The sequence below is a fragment of the Lepidochelys kempii genome, chromosome 24 (assembly GCF_965140285.1).
Source record: "Lepidochelys kempii isolate rLepKem1 chromosome 24, rLepKem1.hap1, whole genome shotgun sequence".
Lineage (NCBI taxonomy): Eukaryota > Metazoa > Chordata > Testudines > Cheloniidae > Lepidochelys > Lepidochelys kempii.
The window spans coordinates 14,024,274-14,046,723 of record NC_136403.1 but is presented as its reverse complement, the minus strand read 5'-3'; the positions used below and the strand labels follow the sequence as shown (position 1 = coordinate 14,046,723).

The 22,450-nt window shown below is 53.2% G+C and overlaps 1 protein-coding gene across 1 annotated transcript; it reads right to left on the bottom strand.

Annotated features, from left to right (window-relative positions):
- Positions 1 to 2,790: 2,790 nt before the first annotated feature.
- On the bottom strand, positions 2,791 to 21,532 carry LOC140902935 (sushi, nidogen and EGF-like domain-containing protein 1). Its single transcript, XM_073323518.2, has 9 exons — positions 21,524 to 21,532; positions 19,215 to 19,394; positions 18,061 to 18,360; positions 10,585 to 10,684; positions 10,441 to 10,476; positions 6,777 to 6,907; positions 4,644 to 4,925; positions 3,903 to 4,040; positions 2,791 to 2,967 (listed from the first exon to the last, which is right to left on the bottom strand). The coding sequence occupies exons 1-9, from the start codon at positions 21,530 to 21,532 to the stop codon at positions 2,791 to 2,793; spliced, it is 1,353 nt and encodes a 450-aa protein (XP_073179619.2).
- Between the last annotated feature and the right edge of the window lie 918 nt (positions 21,533 to 22,450).

The following is a 22,450-nucleotide window of genomic DNA, read 5'->3' as shown; positions in this document are numbered from 1 at the left end:
TCCCTGCGGCCCAGCTGCCACTAGCCCCATGCTGGGTTTTTGGGGGACAGTATTAAATGTGAGAGAAGAGCACCCCCTACTGAGTCCCACCCTGGTCCCTGCAGCAGGGCCCCCCTAGCACAACACAGGTGGAAGCACTTAGACCAGGGGGCGAGTGCCCCCTCCTGGGCCCCCCACATTGCTCCATGGGTGTACAGGGTTATATATTCCTCAGCTTCAAGAGAGTCTTTTTTAAACAGACTCTTCGCTTTCTGGTCCCCTGTGGTCAGAAAATCACAGGCCTTTACGTCAGTTAAAACAGGTTGCAGCTTCCACCTCCCCCAGTACAGGAATCCCCCCCCCGTGATAAACATCTGGCCAGAGTTTCCCCTTTCACTTGCCACTGAAAGCTGGTGGGTGCTTTGAAGAGTTTGAGCAAGCGCTGAGCAGGTGTTGCTGACAGCAGTAAGGGCGTGAGAATGCGCAGCCCTGCAGCCCCCTGCCACGCACAGGGGTGGGGGCAGCCCCCAGGGATCAGAAGATCTCAGGAGATCCAGCCCCAGCAGTGTTGTAACCTCCCTCTAGGAGCTGAACCAAGCTGCGCTACAGGCTGTTATAGCCAGAGGGGAAATGATTTAGTGGTTAGAGTGGGGAGGGAGCTGGGAGTCAGGACTCCTGGGCTCTCTACCCAGCTCTGGGAGGGGAGTGTGGTTTATAGGGGGTTAGAGTGGGGGCAGGGGGGGGTTTGGAGCCAGGGCTCCTGGGTTCTGTCCCCGGCTCCGGAAGGGGAGTAGGGTCTAACAGTCAGAGCATGAGGAGGGTAGGACTGGGCGTCAGAACTGCTGGGTACCATGACCGTTCAGGGCAGAGACTGAATAGGGGCCCTGGGACTCACGAGTTCTGGGTTCTGTTCCTTGCTGTGTCACTAACTGGGTGTATGACTGAGCACCTGCAGAACAGCGCCCCCTAGCGCCGCACTGGGGCCAGATCTGACTTCGAGGGGAGAGCTCCCCCTCCTGACCCCCCTGGCTCCCTCTCAGTTGTCTTTCAGTGCAGTACACTCTCCCCGCACAGTGTGACCAGATACATGGAAGCTCAGGGGTTATAGCGTGACTCAGCGATTGGTTAGCCAGCTGTCCACCGAGTGTGCCTCTGCCCCCCACATCTGATCCCCTTGCAAATGCCTCTGGCCTCACGACGCCCCCTGTGAGTCCACGGTACGGAAGGGAAACTGAGGCACAGAGGGACTAAGTGGCCCGGCTAAGGGGAGTCTGGAGCAGAGCAGGGGCTGGAATGCCGCTCTCCCAAGAGTGAGCCTAGTGCTCTAACTACTGAGCCTGCCTGCCTCTCTGCCGCCCCTGGCTGAGCTGTGCTCTTGCCAGCATAGCCATCAACTTTCCTTTCTCAGAAGTATGGCTCCTGGGCTGGCACCAGGGCGTTTGCTGGGTTACCGAGGGGGGATGGGTGGGCCCCTGTTCACCTCATCATGGCGTCTGTTTGCTACATGCCGGCAATGATGCAGCATCGCTGCGTAGCCAGCCTGCCAGTGAAATCAAACAGTGGCCAGGAACAGGCCGGCTCCGGGTTCGCTTAGTGCCACGCAGCCTCAGTGAGTGAGTCAGAGGTGTCAAGGTGACACTTAGGCATGAAAAGCCACTGTCAGTGCTCAAAGACACTCGTCTGTCTGTCCCCACAGACACCCCTCTGTCCATCTGTCCCCCCCACCCCCCTGTCCCCATACACACCTCTCTATGTATCTATCTGCCCCTGTAGACACCCCTCTGTCTGTCTATCCTCATACACCCCATCTATCTATCTATCTATCTATCTATCTCCATAAACCTCCATTATCATCTAATCTATCTATCTATCTATCCCCATACACCCCCATCTATCTATCTATCTATCTATCTATCTATCTATCTATCTATCTATCTATCTCCATAAACCTCCACTATCATCTAATCTATTTATCTATCTATCTATCTATCCCCATACACCCCCATCTATCTATCTATCTATCTATCTATCTATCTATCTATCTATCTATCTATCTATCTATCTATCTATCTATCTATCTATCTATCCCCATACACACCTCTCTATGTATCTATCTGCCCCTGTAGACACCCCTCTGTCTGTCTATCCTCATACACCCCCATCTATCTATCTATCTATCTATCTATCTATCTATCTATCTATCTATCTATCTATCTATCTATCTATCTATCTATCTATCTATCTCCATAAACCTCCACAATCATCTAATCTATCTCCATACAGCCCCATCTATCTATCTATCTATCTATCTATCTATCTATCTATCTATCTATCTATCTATCTATCTATCTATCTATCTATCTAATATCTTGCTTTCAGATTTAGACATCTGGACACTGAGCAGGTTTAATTCTTTCCACTAGGAGGCAGTGCACACACACACACTCTCTCTCTCTCTCTCTCCCGTCCCCAGGCGTGCCCCATCCCGCAGGTGACAGACATCCCAAGCCACAGTTCACAGATGATGCTTTATTGCTACACTACACCCAGGGCTGGCTGCAGGGGGCGCCCTGCCAGTCGGGGCAGCATCCTGGATCCTTCCAGCAGCTGGGACAGGTCGGCCGGCGTCCAGCAGGGCCCCTCTGAGCCAGGCCTGGATTCATCTGGAGAAAGGACACAGGGTTGGCGTGAGCAGGGAGACTGGCTGCAGTGCCCCAGCGGGGATGTGCCTGGAAAGGGGGCTCAGGCAGGGCTGGGGGGCAGAGATCTGAGATTTGCAAACTGGGCGTGTGACTCTAGAGCTGGTGCCACTTACAGCGAACAGTCGCTGCTCTCGGTGGGGACCCCCGTCACCTTGAAATCATCCACCTGGAAGACCCAGCGGCCCTGAACCCCGACGTTGCTCGTCTGCCCAATGTGGAGGATGGCGGCGGTGCGGGAGCCTGGGATGTTGTAGAAGTTTTTGTCATCGCCGCTGTTGAAGCCAGCCTGACACATGGGGAGCAAATGTTAATGCAATAGCCCATCGCAGCACCCCCGACTGCCATGCTGGGGTATTGGGACAGCACTGACAATGAGGGGAGTGAGCCCCCTGCTGAGCCCCCGCCCCGCTCCCTGCAGCACAGCGCCCCCTACTGAGCCCCCGCCCCGCTCCCTGCAGCACAGCGCCCCCTACTGAGTCCGTACCCCTCTCCCTGCAGCACAGCACCCCCTGCTGAGCCCCGGCCCCATTGCCTGCCACACAGCGCCCCCTATTGAGCCTGCACCCCTCTCCCTGCCCACAGCGCCCCCTACTGAGCCCCCGCCCTGCTCCCTGCAGCACAGCGCCCCCTACTAAGCCCCCGTCCCATTCCCTGCAGCACAGCGCCCCCTACTGAGCCCCCGCCCCGCTCCCTGCAGCACAGCGCCCCCTGCTGAGCCCCGGCCCCGTTCCCTGCACCACGGCGCCCCCTACTGAGCCTGCACCCCTCTCCCTGCACCACAGCGCCCCCTACTGAGCTACGGCCCCGCTCTCTGCAGCACAGCACCTCTACTGAGCCCCCGCCCCGCTCCCTGCAGCACAGAGCCCCCTACTGAGCCCCTGCCCCACTCCCTGCAGCACAGAGCCCCCTACTGAGCCCCCACCCCGTTCCCTGCACCACAGCGCTTCCTACTGAGCCCCCATCCCATTCCCTGCAGCACAGCGCCTCCTACTGAGCCCCTGCCCCGTTCCCTGCACCACAGCGCCTCCTACTGAGCCCCGGCCCCGTTCCCTGCAGCACAGTGCCCCCTACTGAGCCCATACCCCTCTCCCTGCAGCACAGAGCCCCCTACTGAGCCCCCACCCCGCTCCCTGCAGCACAGCACCCCCTACTGAGCCCCTGTCCTGGCTCATGCTGCCACCTTGTGCCGTATTTCTGTATGTGCTGTATAAGGGGACTTACCTGGGCAGGAGTGCCCCCTAGCCCGGTGTTGGCGTCTCCGCCACTCGCTGTGCCCGTGGTCCACTGGATTGTGCCATAGTTCAGCATGATGAAGGTGACTTTGCCGTTGTTTGCCAGCAGGGCCTGGAATGTGTTCACCTGCAGCAGAGCGGGAAGGGACCTGGGTGAATCAGTCTGGGAGGTGGGAGGGGAATCCTGCACGGGGACTGTGGGAGGAGAAGGCCAGGTGCCTGGGGGAGGCTGGCCTTGGCCTCCCCATGGGGTACTCCACCCTTGCTGTGCTACGTATAGGCGCCAATGAAACCAATTGGTCGGTAGGTGGAGGATTCGCTGCTCCTTGAAGTCTTGAAACCAGGATTTGAGGACTTCAGTAGCTCAGACACAGGTGAGAGGTTTTTTGCAGGAGTGGGTGGGTGAGATTCTGTGGCCTGCATTGTGCAGGAGGTCGGACTAGAGGATCATAATGGTCCCTTAGTATCTATGAATCTATGGGGAGACCCCTAGTGGTGACCATAGAGTTAAATAGCTGCAGGACCCACAGGTCCCGCAACCCTGCTAGCCAGTCCCCCCGGAGAGCCCCCTAGTGGCGAACATGCGCCGTGCAGCATGGGAGCTTCACAGCAGCAGGAAGCACAGGGTCCTGTCTGGATCCGGCAGCCCAGCTAGCCAGTCTCCCTCCCTGTCTCTCTCCCCTGCCCCTAGGGGCTTGGCGGGGGCCTTGGGGAGTGAGGTGCCACCTACCTTCTGGGAGGTGGAGCCGTAGTAGGCCACACGGTCCCAGGTGGCCACGAAGGCCCACGTGGCAGTGAAGGGGATCGCCGGGAAGTACTGGTTGATGTCTCCGGTGAGGCGGTGCAGCAGCTCGGGGTCCTGGGTCTCCCGGTAATAGACGTCCCCACGCAGGTTGTTGTTCACATCACCCCAGTAGGGGGCCACAAAGGGGCGGCCATCAGCCAAGGGGAAGGGGTCGGGGGTGTACTGGGTGACGGACACGCCGAAGGACACCACACCATTGTTGTTCACCTGTGGGGGTGGGGAGCAGAGTGGGGGATGTAGGAACACAGCAGAGCATGGCTAACACCCTCCTTGCAGCACAGCACCCCCCACTGAGCCCCCACCCCTATCCGTGCAGCACAGCACCCCCTACCGAGTCCCCTGTCCTGCTCCCCGCAGCACAGCGCCCCCTACCGAGTCCCCTGTCCTGCTCACCATAGCACAGCGCCCCCTACTGAGTCCCCTGTCCTGCTTCCTGCAGCACAGCACCCCCTACTGAGTCCCCTGTCCTGCTCCCCGCAGCACAGCGCCCCCTACTGAGTCCCCTGTCCTGCTCACCATAGCACAGCACCCCCTACTGAGTCCCCTGTCCTGCTCACCATAGCACAGCGCCCCCTACTGAGTCCCCTGTCCTGCTCCCTGCAGCACAGCACCCCCTACCGAGTCCCCTGTCCTGCTCACCATAGCACAGCGCCCCCTACTGAGTCCCCTGTCCTGCTCCCTGCAGCACAGCACCCCCTACTGAGTCCCCTGTCCTGCTCACCATAGCACAGCGCCCCCTACTGAGTCCCCTGTCCTGCTCCCTGCAGCACAGCACCCCCTACTGAGTCCCCTGTCCTGCTCACCATAGCACAGCGCCCCCTACCGAGTCCCCTGTCCTGCTCCCTGCAGCACAGCACCCCCTACCGAGTCCCCTGTCCTGCTCACCATAGCACAGCGCCCCCTACTGAGTCCCCTGTTCTGCTCCCTGCAGCACAGCGTCCCCTACTGAGTCCTCTGTCCTGCTCACCATAGCACAGCGCCCCCTACTGAGTCCCCTGTCCTGCTCCCTGCAGCACAGCACCCCCTACTGAGTCCCCTGTCCTGCTCACCATAGCACAGCGCCCCCTACCGAGTCCCCTGTCCTGCTCACCATAGCACAGCGCCCCCTACTGAGTCCCCTGTTCTGCTCCCTGCAGCACAGCGTCCCCTACTGAGTCCCCTGTTCCATTCCTCACAACATGGTGTCCCCTGCTGAGGCTCGCCCACACCCACAATGCCCAGTGGGATGCGAGGCACCTCAGCTGGTGATGGGGACACAGACACAGACATCCACTGAGTCTAAGGTCCATCCTGCCCACCTGCTCTGCCGTCCTGCCTAACCTCGGTCTCAGAACCTCCCCTGGGGATCCCAGCCTCCAGCCCAGCCCTGTGGTTGAGCTAGAGCACAGCTTTCAGATGCCCCATCTCCATGGAAAGACTCTGAAAGATGGAGACCCCACCCTGCCACTGGGGCAGTCATGCCAAGGGTTGGCTGCCCTCCCTCCCGAGGGCAAAGTCACCCCTCGTTTCCAGCCTGGATTTGTCCAGCTTCATCTCCCAGCCATCAGCTCTCACTATGCCTGGGTCTGCTGGGTTCAGGAGCTCTCTGCACTGAGCAATCTCCTCCCCAGGGAGGCGCTGATAGACCAGGATCAAATCCCCTCTTGGGCTTCTCTGGAGAAATTGAGCAGAGCGAGGTACTTATGGCTGTCTGTCTAAATACTGTTGGTACAATAGATAAATAGACAGGCCGTGTCTATGGGGATAGATAGATAGATAGATAGATAGATAGATAGATAGATAGATAGATAGATAGATAGATAGATAGATAGATAGATAAGCAGAAAATTACGCCCTGAGCCCTAGGAATTGGTTACTGGTGGGTACTTACATTGACAGGGTTACAGCTGAGCCCTAGGAACAGGGTAAGAGTGGGTGCCCTAGAGTGTGCATGTGACAGAGAATTTTGTGTGGGAAACAGCATGGATAGATAGATAGCTCTCTGTGGCACCCTACTGCTGGCTGCCTGTGAGCCGTGTGCCTTGGGGTTGGCAGTGGGATCGGCCCTGCTGTACATACATAGAGGGAACGGTGCTCCTTGCCATAGAAGGTGAAGGTCATGGAGATGGGGATCTCCGGTGATGACCCATCATCAGCTTTGGGGTTCTGCCGGTCGCCCTGGGCAGGTCCATAGGGATACAGCAGGGAGTCTGGGGCGGGGAGAACATGCCTTGTGAGAGCCTGGAGCACCTCCTCCCCGTCGGGTCCCATTGGCCCCCGGAGAGCCACCTCCCCCCTCATCCCCAGCCTGATGCCCTTTGGGATCAGCAGTGCCCCCGCATGGTGTCAGGAGCTACTATGGGAGGGCTCCCCGTTGGCCTTTGTATTCAGAGCCATGCTGAAACAAACCAAATCCCTCCAATCTTCACCCTGATCCTCCCCATCCATAACATAGCCCTCCACCCCGATTCTCCAACAACCTCTAATACAGGCCCCTACCCTGATCTTCCCCCCTCACCCCATCCCTAACATAGACCTTGACCCGATCCTCCATCCACCACTAATACGGGCCCCTACCCTGATCCTCCCACCTCCCCTCACCCCTAACATAGCACCACCCCAATTCTCCACCCATCCCTAATACAGGACCCTACCCAAATCCCTGCTCCTAACACAGCCCTCCATCCCGATTCTCCACCCCAACCCTAATACAGGCCTCTGTTGGACCATATTAAAGAAGTTCTGTATTAAAATCACAAATGAGTTTGATTCCCCATAGTTTAAATTCCAGGGTATTACTAATTAAGAGGTCTCTTGGTTTTTGGTACTGTTTCTCTCCCTCTATGTGTGAAACTTGCAAGCTGCTAATTATGTTAGTACATTCTAAGACAGAGTCTGTTCTCAAAGCAATTCTTTGTAACAACAACTACTCACACAGAGAGAGAGACTCAAAGCAATACTTTGTAACAATAGAAACAGCACCCAGAGACTCCCCACCCTTTTGTTGTATTAACAATTGTGATTAAAATAGAGATAGAGGATGTATGTGGATGGATGCTTGGTGTGGATAATAACTGAATGATCAGGGAGGTGCCAGCCTAAGAATCCAGTGTCCATCGGCTGAAGAAGGCGTCAAGTGGAAATAACAAGAGGACCCCCGGAGGGTAGACTGCAACCCACCCAACAGCCTCAAGAATGGGAGAACCAAAGAAGAAGATAACATCTGGCAGCATGGAGCCGTCAGGAATGTGCCATCTGCTGATTGATTCAGCAACAGCATGATGAAGCAATTCCCATAGACTGGCCTAGGAATAAATTCCTATAAAAGTAGACTCTAGAAAGTGAGAACTTTGGGGGTCTGATTCTGCAAACCAACTTCCAGGAGCATCAGACGAGCATCTGACAAGGCCCTGCTCCCTCCTCATGTCCAGGCCACCTGGCCAGTGGCTTGGCATGAGCAACTCTAAGGCTGGTAACTATGATAACAACCTTGCAGAACCTGTGTGTGTGTGTATGAATGAATGTGTGAATAAATATGAGATTGAATGGAATGTTATAACTAACTGCTTACTATGATTCTTTCTGTATTCACAATAAATGTGGTATTTTGCCTTTTCCTCTTTAATAAGATCCTGCTGGTTTTTATTTTATTGGTATAACACCTCTACCCCAATCCCCACACCAACACAACCCCCACTCTGATTTTCCACCCCCACCTCTAATACAGGTCCCTACCCTGATCCCCACCCCACCGTGATTTCCCACCCCTAACACATTCCCCTATCCCAATTCTCCACCCCACCCCAATACAGCCCCCTACCTTGATTCTCACCTAGGGTTGCCAACTTTCTAATTGCCCAAAATCCAACACCCTTGCCCCACCCTGCCCCTTCTCTGAGGCCCCACCCCCACTCATTCTGTCCCCCCTCCCTCCGTCACTTGCTCTCCCCCATCCTCATTCATTTTCACCGGGCTGGGGCAGGGGGTTGGGGTGCAGGATCCAACCAGGTAGTGCTTACCTCAGGTGGCTCCTGGTTGGTAGCACAGTGGGGTGAGAGGGGTGAGGGCTCCAGCTGGGGATGGAGGCTCCAGGCTGGGGCCAGAAATGAGGGGTTCAGGGTGGGGCTCTGGGCTGGGGCAGAGGGTTGGGGTGTGGGAGGAGGTGAGGACTCTGGGGTCAGGATGAGTATGAGGGGTTTGGGGTGCAGGAAGGGGCTCTGGGCTTGGGTAGGAGGCTCAGGGTGTGGGTGGGGGTGTAGGTGCAGCTCTGGAAGGGCGTTTGGGTGTGGGAGGGGGCTCTGACCTGGGGCAGGGGGTTGGGATGCAAGAGCTGGTTTGGGGTGTGGGCTCCGGCCAGGCGGCTCCTGGTCAGTGATGCAGCAGGGCTAAGACAGGCTCCCTACCTGCCATGTCTCCGAGCTGCTCCCAGAAGCAGCCTGCATGCCCAGCTCCTAGGCGTAGGCGTGGCCAGGCGGCTCTGTGCGGTGTGCACTGCCTGTGCCCGCAGACACCGCCCCCACAGCTCCCATTGGCCACAGTTCACAGCCAACGGGAGCTGCGGAGCCAGAGCTGGGGGCACCATGTGGAACTTTCCTGATCTCTGCACCTAGGGGCCGGACATGCCGGCTGCTTCCGGGGAGCTGCGAAGAGCCAGAGCAGGCAGGGAGCCTGCCTTAGCCCCACTGCGCTGCCGACTGGACTTTTAAAGGCCTGGTTAGTGGTGCTGACTGGAGCCGCCAGGGTCCCTTTTTGACTGGGTGTTCTGGTCAAAAACCGGACAACTGGCAGCCCTCCCCCCCTCCCCAACCCTCACATGACTCCCAACTTGAACCCTACCCCGCTTCTCCACCCTTTCCTCATACAGGCCCCTCCCCAATCCTCACCCTGAACCTTCTCATCCCTAACGTAGCCCTCCACCCGATTCCCACCCCAATTCTCCACCCACCGCTAATACAGGCCCCTACCCCTATCCTCACCCTGATCCTCCCCATCCTTAACATAGCCCCCCACCTGATTCTCCCCCCAATTCTCCCCTCATCTCTAATACAGGCCCCTACCCTAATCCCTACCCCTAACACAGACCCCCACCCTGATTCTACCCCCCCATACCAGCCCCTACCCCAATCCCCCCACCCTGATTCTCCACCCCCACCCCTCATACAGGTCCCTACCCTGATCCACACCCCTCCCTCCCCATCCCTAACATAGCCCTACCCCGATTCTCCACCCCACCCTAATATAGGCCCATACCCCAATTCCCACCCCTAACAAAGCCCCCCACTCTGATGCTCCACCCCAATCCTAATACAGGCCCCTACCCCTATCCTCACCTTCACTCCCCATCCCTAACATAGCCCCCATCCAATCCCCACCCTGATTCTCCACCCCACCCCTAATACAGCCCCCCCCCGATTCTCCACCCCCACCCCTAATACAGGCCCTCCACTCTGATTCTCCACCCCCACCCCAATACAGGCCGCTATCCTGATCCTCACCCCTCTCTCCCCATCCCTAACATAGTCCCCGACTCGATTCCTACCCTGATTCTCCACCCACACCTTTAATACAGGCCCCTACCTCGATCCCCACATCATCCGTAATACAGCCCCCCACCCTGAATTCCCACCACTAACACACCCCCTACCCCGATTCTCCACCCCCATTCCTAATACAGGCTCCATCTCCCACCCTGGTCCCAACCTCACCCCTAATATGGGTCCCCCCCATTCCGAGGCATTCTTACCTTCTGCCATCACCACAGGGGCAGGCTGCACCAACCCTAGAGAGGGGAGGGAACAGACTGTCAGCCCCGGGGCAGGACACACTGACACCAGCCCCCCCCGCCTGATGGGCTCCAGACCCAGCGGTGGGCCTGGGCTCCACTCACCCAGCAGCAGCAGCAGGAAAGTGAGGGGGGTTTTCATCTCGGCCAGTCCCTTCGACGGGCAGCCGCTGGGTCGGGATGGGCAAGTGTAACAGCAGCCGGACTGCGGGGCCAGGAGAGGGAGTTAGGGTTAGGGAAGTTAGGGTAGTTAGCCAGTGAATCAACAGGATCTAGTGACATCTCCCCCCCAGCCCCCATACACACCCCACTGTCTATGTCTGTACAACGTCTATCTAATCTGCCTATCCCTATACACAGCCATCTCTCTCTCTCTCCCACCGCACGAGTGTTGTCACCTGTCCAGGATTTCCCAGGATCGTCCCTTTTTTGCTGTGGCTGTCCCGGGAAGTTTATAAGGATGATCAGCAGACACTGCCAGATGGCCAGCTTTCCGGGCTCAGGACTGTCCTGGATTTTGTCCCATTTTTCCCTACCTACACGATGATAACCTTATCCCCTGCCACACCCATCCATCTGTCAATCACCCCACCCCATCCATATGGCATATAAGCCACCTTCTGCAAATATTAGTCACTTCATTTCTCACCACTGCTGGTTAGCAGTGTCCACAGCACAGCACAAAGACGAGCATAAGGAAATAACACCTCTGAATCCCAACCCCCCTGCTCCAGTCCACTAGGCCCCATTCCTGTCCAAGACCTAGGGAGAGAATCCAGGAGTCCTGACCCCAGCCCCTCTTGCTCTAAATCACTAGACCTCACTCCTCTCCCAGAGTTGGGGATTGAACCCAGGAATCCTGGCTCCCAGCCCACTTTGCTGTAATCATTGCAAGCCTCTTTCTATGGAAATGCTCATAAATAATATCATTTATGAAGTGGGTGCACAGAAACCCAGGTGGGCGAGTGTTTGTGGGTGAGTGCACACGTGGCTGTTCCTCGTTTCTGTCTCTCAGACCTCGCCGAGCCTCACGGTCAAGGCGCTTAATTTGAACTCTGAGAGCTGTGTTCTAATCCCAGTGGTCCCACCAACTCCCTGTGTGACCGTGCCCATGTCACTTAGCCTCTTGTGCCTCAGTTTCCCCGTATGAGAAGTAATAGTCTTCTCTGTGTAGATTAGGAGCTTTTCAGGGTGTTGACTGTCTCTTACTTCATGTCTGCGCAGCGCCTGGCACAACAGGGGCCTTGATTATGGTCGGGTCTGTGCAGCGCCTGGCACAAGGGGGGCCCTGATCTCAGCCAGGGTCTGTGCACGCCTGGCACAAGGGGGGCCCTGATCTCGGTCGGGGTCTGTGCACGCCTGGCACAAGGGGGGCCCTGATCTCGGTCGGGGTCTGTGCACGCCTGGCACAAGGGGGGCCCTGATCTCAGCCAGGGTCTGTGCACGCCTGGCACAAGGGGGGACCTGATCTCAGTCGGGTCTGGGTAGCAGAGGGCACAATGGGGGCCCTGATCTTGGTTGGGGTCTGGGCAATGGCTGGTACAATTTTGCCCTGATCTCTCACAGATGCTACTGAAATACAAAGCACTCACCAGCTGGGTCCGATCCGTTCAGCGTCTCTGACTTGCCCTGAATGAAACTCTCCAAGCCAGCTGTGTCTCTTTATTTCACCTGGGACAGGGCTGGGAGACAGGAGTGCCCTCCTCCTCCCATGTGTCCCTCCCACCCCATGTGATCCTGGCCAGCGGCACAACTGTTGCTGCTGTGTTTGTATGTGTGTGTTTGGCCTAATGAGAGATTCCAGGGGAGGAGCCCGGAAGCCCAGTGATACTGTGAGGGTGCAACTGAATCAGAGCTAAGGATAAACCTGCAGCCATAAGGCCAGGGAGATGGACACCTGGGAAGACTCCCCTGCCACCCGCCTCTTCTGGCCGAGGCCCTGCCCCTGCTCACTGCTCTCAGGCTCCCTGAGATCCCAGCCAGAGTGGGGAGGCAGGGCCAGATTTCCCTTTAAGTCCTGGGTGTGACGTTGCCTTCTGAGCAGCAGTTCTGCAGAAAAGGACCTGGGGATTACAGTGGAAGAGAAGCTGGATATGAGTCAGCAGGGTGCCCTTGTTGCCAAGAAGGCTAATGGCATATTGGGCTGTATTAGTAGGAGCATTGCCAGCAGATCGAGGGAAGTGATTATTCCCCTCTATTTGGCCCCGGTGAGGCCACACCTGGAGTATTGCGTCCAGTTTTGGTCCCCCCACTACAGAAGGGATGTGGACAAACTGAAGAGTGTCTAGCAGAGGACAACGAAAATGATTAGGGGGCTGGGGTACATGACTTACGAGGAGAGGGTGAGGGAACTGGGGTTATTTAGTTTGCAGAAGAGAAGAGTTGGGGGGATTTGATAGCAGCCTTCAACTACCTGAAGGGGGGTTTCAAAGAGGATGGAGCTCGGCTGTTTTCAGTGGTGGCAGATGACACAACAAGGAGTAATGGTCTCAAGTTGCAGTGGGGGAGGTCTAGGTTGGATATTAGGAAACACTATTTCACTAGGAGGGTGGTGAAGCACTGGAGTGGGTTACCTAGGGAGGTGGTGGAATCTCCATCCTTAGAGGTTTTTAAGGCCCAGCTTGACAAAGCCCTGGCTGGGATGATTTAGTTGGTGTTGGTCCTGCTTTGAGCAGGGGGTTGGACTAGATGACCTCCTGAGGTCTCTTCCAACCCTAATATTCTATGATATGTTTATGGAAATATGCTTATGAGTGTAAATATGACATAACTGAAATATGCTTTGTGCTAGATATGCCATGTAACATATGTTTGCAAAGGTTATGATCTACTAAATATATTCATCCTATTTGTATGCATGTATGATTTTTATATCTAAAGTTATGAGCATTAGCTCTGTGTTTGTATTTGAAGTGTTTACTGTAGGAAACACATAAGGGAGCTTTGGCCAACATATTGTGAAGGGATGATTCAAGTATTGGGAGTACTTAACTAACAGTAGACTTTGGGAGACACCAAGCCACATCTGAACTTTCCTGGGAACCTTCAAACTAACATGTAAACAATGGCATCAGCCTGCAAAAAGCTGAATCATTCATGGACATGTGACTTGCCCAGGTGGCTACAAACTCCATCTTTTTGCTGTGATTTTGCACAGAAGAACAAAGGGGTTTCCGCCCACAAGAGAGAGAGAGAATATAAAAGGCCCTGGAAGCCTCTCCGTTTTGTCTTCAGCTGGCTAAAAAGATAGCCTCTCTACCCCAAAGAGATGCCTGAAAGAAACTGGAACAAAGGACTATAACTACGGGGTGTGAGTGATTGCGGAGGCCATAAACTACCATGTGCCAGGCCATAAACTACAATGTTGGTCTGAAAAGGATTGTTCCTGAGATAACATCTAGTGTGAGAAGTTAGTATTTGTAACTCGATCCTTAGTGTATTAAGTTAGCCTTGTGTGTTTTATTTTATTTTGCTTGGGAACTTACTTTGTTCTGACTGTTATTACTTGAAACCACTTAAATCCTACTTTTTATACTTAATAAAATCACTTTTGCTTATTAATTAATCCAGAGTAAGTAATTAATACCTGAGGGAGCAAACAGCTGTGCATCTCTCTTTATTGGTATTATAGAGGGCGGACAATTTATGAGTTTACCCTGTATAAACCTTATACAGAGTAAAATGGATTTATTCGGGGTTTAGGATCCTAGAAAGACAGAATACTGGGTGCTGGGAAAGTTCCTGTTAACTGAGAAGGCCCTGTTCTAAATGAATCTTAGTTTTTGTGAACTGCAGGGTGGCATGGCCCAACCTCTTGGAAAATATTTACCAATTTTTGACCATCTTCACCTCATTAATCTCTAATCTCTCTGCCCATCTGTCTTCCACAGAGGCACCAATCCGTGGGTGCTCTGGGGCTGGAGAACCCATGGGGAAAAAATTTTGGGTGCTGAGCACCCACCTGCAGCCCCCCTGAATCATCACCTCCTCTTCCCCACAGTGTCTCCTGCCAGTCGGCAGCCCTGCTGCTAACACGGATCAGCTGTTCCACCGTGAGCAGGAGGCGCTGGGGGGAGAGGAGCGAGGGTGGGTCGTGCTCAGGGGAGGGGGCAGAATGGGAGGGGAAGAGGTGGGGTGAGGGCAGAGTCGGGGCAGGAAGGGGCTGGGTGGGGCCTGGGGAAAGGACAAATTGGGATGTGAGCAAATTGGAGAGTCCAGCGGCGGGCAACAGAAATGATTAGGGGGCTGGAGCACATGATTTATGAGGAGAGGGTGAGGGAACTGGGATTATTTAGTTTTCAGAAGAGAAGAGTGAGGGGGGATTTGATAGCAGCCTTTAACTACCTGAAGGGGAGTTCCAAAGAGGATGGAGCTCGGCTGTTCTCAGTGGTGGCAGATGACAGAATGAGGAGCAATGGTCTCAAGTTGCAGTGTGGAGGGGTCTAGATTGGATATTAGGAAAAACTATTTCACTAGGAGGGTGGTGAAGCACTGGAATGGGTTACCTAGGGAGGTGGTGGAATCTCCATCCTTAGAGGTTTTTAAGGCCCGGCTTGACTAAGCCCTGGCTGGGATGATTTAGTTGGGGTTGGTCCTGCTTTGAGCAGAGGATTGGACTAGATGACTCCTGAGGTCCCTTCCAACCCTGATCTTCTATGATTCTATGATTCTATAAGGGGTGGAGTGGGGGCAGGGTCTGGGGCAGAGCAGGGGGTTGAGCACCCCAGCACAGTCGGACCCTACCATCTTCAGCTATTCTATTGCACACATCCCTTTTGTCTGAGCTAATAACTCAAGATTGTCAAAATAACAGGCTCAATTGGAATGATTTAATCTAAGATTATGAATCAGAGATTAGTACAGCACTACACAGAATAAAGAGAGAAATAAGATACATTACAACCCTTTGTTGTCAGACTAAGAACTGGATATGTCTAACATAGTGAATGCCCGTGAAAATGAGGTAGGATCAGAAGAAGCTAACATCGGGAAAGAACAAGTTAAAAATTACTTAGACAAATTAGATGTCTTCAAGTTACCAGGGCCTGATGAAATGCATCCTAGAATACTCAAGGAGTTGACTGTGGAGATATCTGAGCCATTAGTGATTCTCTTTGAAAAGTCACGGAAGACGGGAGAGATTCGAGAAGACAGGAAAAGGGCAAATATAGTGCCAATCTATAAAAAGGGAAATAAGGACAACCCAGGGAATTACAGACCAGTCATCTTAACTTCTGTACCCGGAAAGATAATGGAGCAAATAATTAAGCAAATAATTTGCAAACATCTAGAAGATAATAAGGTGATAAATTCTTGGTACGGTTCTGTTCAATATCTTCATCAAGGATTTAGATAATGGCATACAGAGTACACTTATAAAGTTTGTGGACAATATCAAGCTGGGAGGGGTTGCAAGTGCTTTGGAGGATAGGATTAAAATTCAAAATGATCTGGACAAACTGGAGAAATGGTCTGAAGTAAATAGGATGAAATTCAATAGGGACAAGTGCAAAGTACTCCACTTAGGAAGGAACAATCAGTTGCACACATACAAAATGGGAAATGATTACCTTGTACTGTGGAAAGGGATCTGGGGGTCATAGTGGACCACAAGCTAAATATGAGTCAACAGTGTAACGCTGATGCAAAAAAAGCGAACATCGTTCTGGGATGTATTAACAGGAATGTTGTAAGCAAGACACAAGAAGTAATTCTTCTGCTCTACTCTGCGCTGATTAGACCTTAACTGGAGTATTGTGTCCAGGTCTGGGCGCCACATTTCAGGAAGAATGTGGACAAATTGGAAAGAGCCCAGAGAAGAGCCACAAAAATGATTAAACGCTTAGAAAACATGACCTATGCGGGAAGATTGAAAAAATTGGGTTTGTTTAGTCTGGAAAAGAGAAGAGAGAGGGGACATGATGACAGTTTTCAAGTATGTAAAAGGTTGTTACAAGAAGGAGGAAGAAAAATTGTTTTTCTTAACCGCTGAGGAGGGGACAAGAAGCAATGGGCTTAAATTGCAGCCAGGGCGGTTTAGTTTAAACATTAGGAAAAACTTCCTAACTGTCAGGGTGGTTAAGCACTGGAATAAATTGCCTAGGGAGATTGTGGAATCTCCATCCTTGGAGATTTTTAAGAGCAGGTTAGACAAACACCTGTCAGGGATGATCTAGGTAATACTTAGTCCTGCCACGAGTGCAGGGGCCTGGACTAGATGACCTCTTGAGGTCCTTCCAGTCCTATTATTCTATGTGTGTCTCCTGCATCTGGAAGGGACATGCAGTTTTCATTCCCCCAACTAAATTTCCATAGCAGCAGAGGTGCTAATTTTCTGATTTCCTGGGAGGGTGCTTACCCCCGCTCCACCCCTTCCCCCACCCCCACTCCACCCCTTCCCCCAAGACTCCACCCCCTGCATCACCTCTTCCTGCTCCCTCTCTGCCCCCACCCAACCTCTTCCTGGTCCATTTCACCCCTCCTCTTCCTGCCCCATTCTGCCCCCTCCCCAAAGCATGCCCTGCCCTCGCTCCCCCTCCCCCCAAGCACCTCCTGTCTGCTGCTGAACAGCTGATCCTCAGTGGGTGGGAGGTGCCGTGGGGGGAGGGAGGAGCTGATCAGTGGGGCCCATCAGCAGGCAGGAGGCGCTGTGGGGGGAGGGAAGAGCTAATCGGCAGGGCCTGCCGGTGGGTGCTGAGCATTCACTGTTTTTCCCATGGGTGTTCCAGCCCGAGAGCACCCACGGAGTCGGCACCATCCCTTTCACAAAGGGACCCTTATTGCCCAGAATATTTTCCCAGAGACATATTAGTCGTGACGTCATTTCCATACATTCTCAGTTTACCCGATTTGTGTGTGAAGGCGTGATTACTTACAGCTGAGAGGACTAACAGGTCTTCAGGATAATCTCTCTCAGTGCGTCCTTCTTACCGCACAGTCATTCTTCCTTGCTGATTCCTCAACAGAAAACATCGGCTGTATCATCCCTTTAGTTTCCCAAATCCATATATGCTGATGTCCTGTGATACAGGAGGGCCAGGGAGCCGTAGTTGAGTGGTCCTTTTGAGTGTGGGGACTGCTAAAAGCCCGTCCCCCAGCCTAGGGAGGGGCTACTAAACCCAGAACCCAACTGAGTTGGGAACTCTGCCCGGATACGTGAACAGATAAGGGAACGAAAAACAGCCCCACAGTCGCAGGCCCCCCGTCTGCCAACGTCCTCTCCCTGGTGTTACGAATGGCCACCTTGGCCATGGCCAGGAGGAGGTTGACGAGGTGGTCCCGCGACTTTGTGGGGCCTCGAATCGGGTGTGTGTAAACAAACAAGTGTGGGGAAAAGTGCAGCCAGAACCTCAATAAGAGGTTCTGGAGGAGCCAGAAGAGGGGCTGCAGCCTGGTGCACTGAAGATACGTGTGCACCAGGGTGTCCCTCATGCCACAAAAGGGACAGGCCTCAGGGACAGAGGCGAACCGCGCCAAGTACATGCCTGTGCTCACGGCTCCATGGAAGAGCCGCCAGCTGATATCCCCAGCAGGCCGTGGGACTAAGATGGAATAGAAACTGGCCCACCGGGGTTCGCCAACCTCCACGGCTGGTAAAAGGTCCCGCCACTTAGTGTCAGGGTGGTACACGAGGGTGGGGTAATGGAGCGTGTGCAGCACGAGCGTGTATAGATGGTCCCTTGGCGCGGTGTGGAAATGAACCGGCTGCATAGCACGCAGCCAGCTCGAGGTACGAGGAAGAGGGGGCAGGGAAGGCTTACAGGGCAGGGGGCCAATGGAAAGATCCGGAGGGCCTGGAGTGAGGGGCAGGTGGGGCGCACTCTCTCGCAGGACCTGCTGGAGGAAAAACCGAGCAGTGGGAGGCAGGGCTGCCTCCACCTCCTGGAGTACACGCCGGGGGTCGTAAGGGTGGAGAGCCCCATACGGCGACTGAGCGCCTAGGGATCCACCAAACCCCCCAGGTCGTAGTCCAGGAGGTCTCCGATCTTGGTGACTCCCGCCAGGACCAACCTCTGGCGCACCAAGGAGGACTCCACCACCTGCACACGAAGATGGGGATTGTGTAGCAGGGGCTCCGCGAGGAGATCTACCCCCTCGGTGGCCACAAAGGACCTGGTTGCTGAAACCAGCCTCCAGGCCCAGAGGAGGTCCTGGTAGAAGACTGGCAGCTCAGAGAGGTCTTGCGGAAGACCTCGCAGATGGAGAAAAAAGAGCTGCCGGTCATATCGGAGTCCGCGCAGGTGGCAGAGGAAGGCATGCGCCAATATGCTCCATGCCGAGCCACCTGCACCATAAAGGAGTCTCTGCAGGGCCTGGAGGAGGAAGACATGGACCTGCATGCCCATACACATCAGGCCCTGTCCTTCCTCCTCCAGCGGGAGGTGAAGAACCCCTGTAGAGACTCAGTGCGGTCCCAGGCAAAAAAACTCCAGAACCAGCCTCTGGAGATTGGCCAGGAACACCGGAGGCGGGCACAGGGTGTTGAGTCGGTGCCAGAGCATGGACAGGACAAGTTGGTTAAGCACCAGCGCTCTCCCTCAGAGGGAGAGGTACCAGAGCAGTCCTGTCCAGCCCCGCAACCGCCCAGTCACCCTGTCCTCTAAACCATGCCAGTTCTCCTGTGGAGACGGATGTGTGGCAGAAAGGTAAACGCCGAGATAGAGCAGTGGACACGCGCTCCACCGGATGGCCTGAAGCGCGGATGGGAGGGAGCTCGCCGGCCACCCGGCCCCAACCTGCAGGCCAGAGCTCTTGACCCAGTTGACCCAGGTGGAAGAGGCTGCTGAGTAAACAGCTTGACAAGCCTCCACCTGCACCAGGTCGTCCGGGTCCTGGACCACAAGGAGCACGTCGTCGGTGTATGCTGCCAGGATCAGCCGCACCTCCGGCTCACACAGCACCAACCGCGTCAACTTCTTGAGAAGGAGACGAAGGAAGGGCTCAATGGCCAGAATGTAACAAGGCCTCCTCCACTCCCTTATTCCCTTACACAAATAGGTATCACAAATAACAGAGATTTGTTATTATAGGGTTTCTCCCTCTCTCTTTCTGGTTGGCTAGTGTGAATTTATTCCCTCACACAGTGCTTTGTTATTGTCGGGTTGCTGACACGTGTGTTATTGTAACATTGCTGGCAGACACAGATTTGTTAGTATAGGTTTGCTAACAGCACCGGCACCCACAAAAGTTGGTGCCCGTGGTTAACAGATAGATTTGTTATTACAGTGGTGCTGGGACACACACACATGTTATTGTAGGGTTGCTTGCCTGGACACTCACGGATACCTTATTCAGGAAAGCTGGCCTACCAGTATAAGTCTGGCCAAACTGGGTGAAATTTTTGGACAAAACTCTTTTTCAGTGAAAAATTCAGATTTGAGACGACCAAAACATTTCACAGATTAGTACTGATTTCCACAAAGTGTTTTGGTTAAAAAAAAATCAGAAAAAATTCCAAACATTTCAACTTTTTGAGTTGATATGACATTTTGTTATGAAATTTCCTTTCCTTTTGTGTTTTTAAACATATTTAAAAATGCCTGAAATCAAAATGAAACATTTTGCTTGACACAAAAGAAGTTTTTTAGCAACTTTTCAATGCACCAAAAAACCTAAAAACTTTGTTTACAAGTCATCTGAAATAAATTTGTTTTTCAATCTTTCAGACCGACCAGCAAACTGAAGAATCCATTATTGACACACCTTTTTCCTGATCCCTCTGGGACAAAGTCAGAATTTTCTGAAATGCTTTTATGATGCCTGTGTGTGCCTCAGTTTCCCTTTGTACTTTGCACTTTGCATTGCTGCTCAGTGGGTGCAACAGGGTTAAAAAGCAGCTTAAAAACCTGCTGGAGTGGAATGAATGGGTTGTTTAAGGACCAGCGGAAACCAATGGCAGGCAGAGGATGTGAACTCAGCATAGATCAACAGGGAAGGATAAGGGTTGGGTGTTGGATGAGATGCAGCAGCTGTCAGCTGGGAATAAGGACAAAGAGACAGAAACAGAGAGAGAGACGTGATTTCTATGACCGCAGGGCGTTGGCCATGCCTCTGTTGTAACTTTGCCTCTCTGTGCTAACCCCAGGACTTTCAGATCTAGGAGGGCAGGTGACTAATAAATTGTTCCCTCATTTTGCAAAGATTACCTGGTGTCACTGCATGTGCTCCCTGAGAACATGGCATCCTGAAGGGACTCAGTATAAGCCCCTTGCAGAAGTCTGGTGCGGCTGCAGGGAGCCACAGAGAGAGACAGGGTTAGCTGGTGCTGAAGGCCCAATTTCGGAGTTGTGGAGGCCATGCTCCCAAGGGTTTGATTCCTGGCTGGGGCACAGACCATCCCCTGTGGATCCGAGAGAGAAGATACCTACAAGAATGAGACCAGCAGCTGCCGACAACCCCCAGCCCCTTGCCCAGAGAACGGAGGTGAGGAATGTAGTCGTGTTTTGATGATCCCTAGGTGCGTCTCCGTTTCTCTGTGTGCTTTGTGCTGCTAGACACTGAGGACATGGCTACACTGTAAGCAAAGGTGTGGCTATCGCACAGGCGGGCACCCCAGCAGCTAGCTTCTGTCTAGCTAGCCTGGGTAACAATAGCAGGGCAGACATGGCGGCATGTGCCAAGAGATGAAACTGAAACCCATGCTGCTACGTCTACACTGCTCTTGTGACTGAGTGAGTGGCTGCGTGAGACAGCAATGACCTCAGCTGCCTTGGCTCGCTCATATCCTGGGACCAACTGGGCTAGAACATCACAGCAAACAATTGTCCCTGGACAACCGGGACAGTAGGCGATTTCCTCCAGGGAAGGAAAGGCCAGAGCTGGAAACAAAAGAAGGACAGGTGTGAACTAACAGCTCTTCAGAGGACACCCAGAGACGGAGAGAGGTTTGGGTTCAGCAGAGCCTGGATCTTGAGCTATGACTCCCACCAACCTTAAGTATCCTTTTCCCAGGCTGACCTCAGGGTTCTCCGACACTGGATTCCAAGTGACTGAGTGTTGCTCCCTTGTTTTGCCAAGGCTGCGCTGGATCACAGCCCATCCTTACCGTCTGCATTGCTCTCTAAGACAGAAAAGCCTCTCTCAGGCATCTGACCTCGGTTGGACTCTGTAACATTATATGATTTTAAATATGACCATGTAGATCATTGTTGCTACCACTGTTATATAATTGAAACAAATCTTGTACAAAGAGTATCATATGAGGGGTCAATGGGAAAGTTATGGTTTGCTGAATATGATTATCCTTTGTATGCATGTGTGATTTTTGTATCTGACGTTATGAATATTGATTACGTACCTGTATTTCAAATGTGTTTGCTTCTGTGGTAACATCCACAAGGTACTTACACGTAACAAGCCAGCATATTGTGAATGGAGTGTTCAAGTTGATGGCTCATCAGCGAACACAATGGACCATGGAAGAAGCCTATCCACACCTGATGGACTTTCATGTGAACGTTCGAACTAGAGTATGGGTAATGGCCTCTGCTATGACTTATCAAAACATGGAAAGGCATGTGACTTGCTCATATGACTCCAAATGCCATCTTGTGCCTGTAATTTTCCACAAACTGACTACAGAAGGCCCTGGAAACATCTCCATTTTGCCTCTTATATTAATGGGAGCATTCATTCTAACCAAGGGACTGAGGACATTCCAATTATTTGGGAGCAACCAGAAACTTAACCAGTCAGCAGTTTATGCCATCACTGCTTCAAGCCTGATCCAAGAACTTTGCAATTATTGTATGTATTTGATTCTTTTAACCAATTTTAACTCTCACCTATTTCTTTCTTTCATTTTATAAATAAACCTTTAGATGTTAGATACTGAAGGAATGGCAACAGCGTGATTACTGGGTAAGATCTGAGTTATATATTGACCTGGGTATGTGGCTGATCCTTTGGAATCAGAAGAACCCTTTGTTTGATGATATTGGTTTTATATAACCACTCATCTTTAAGTCTAGTG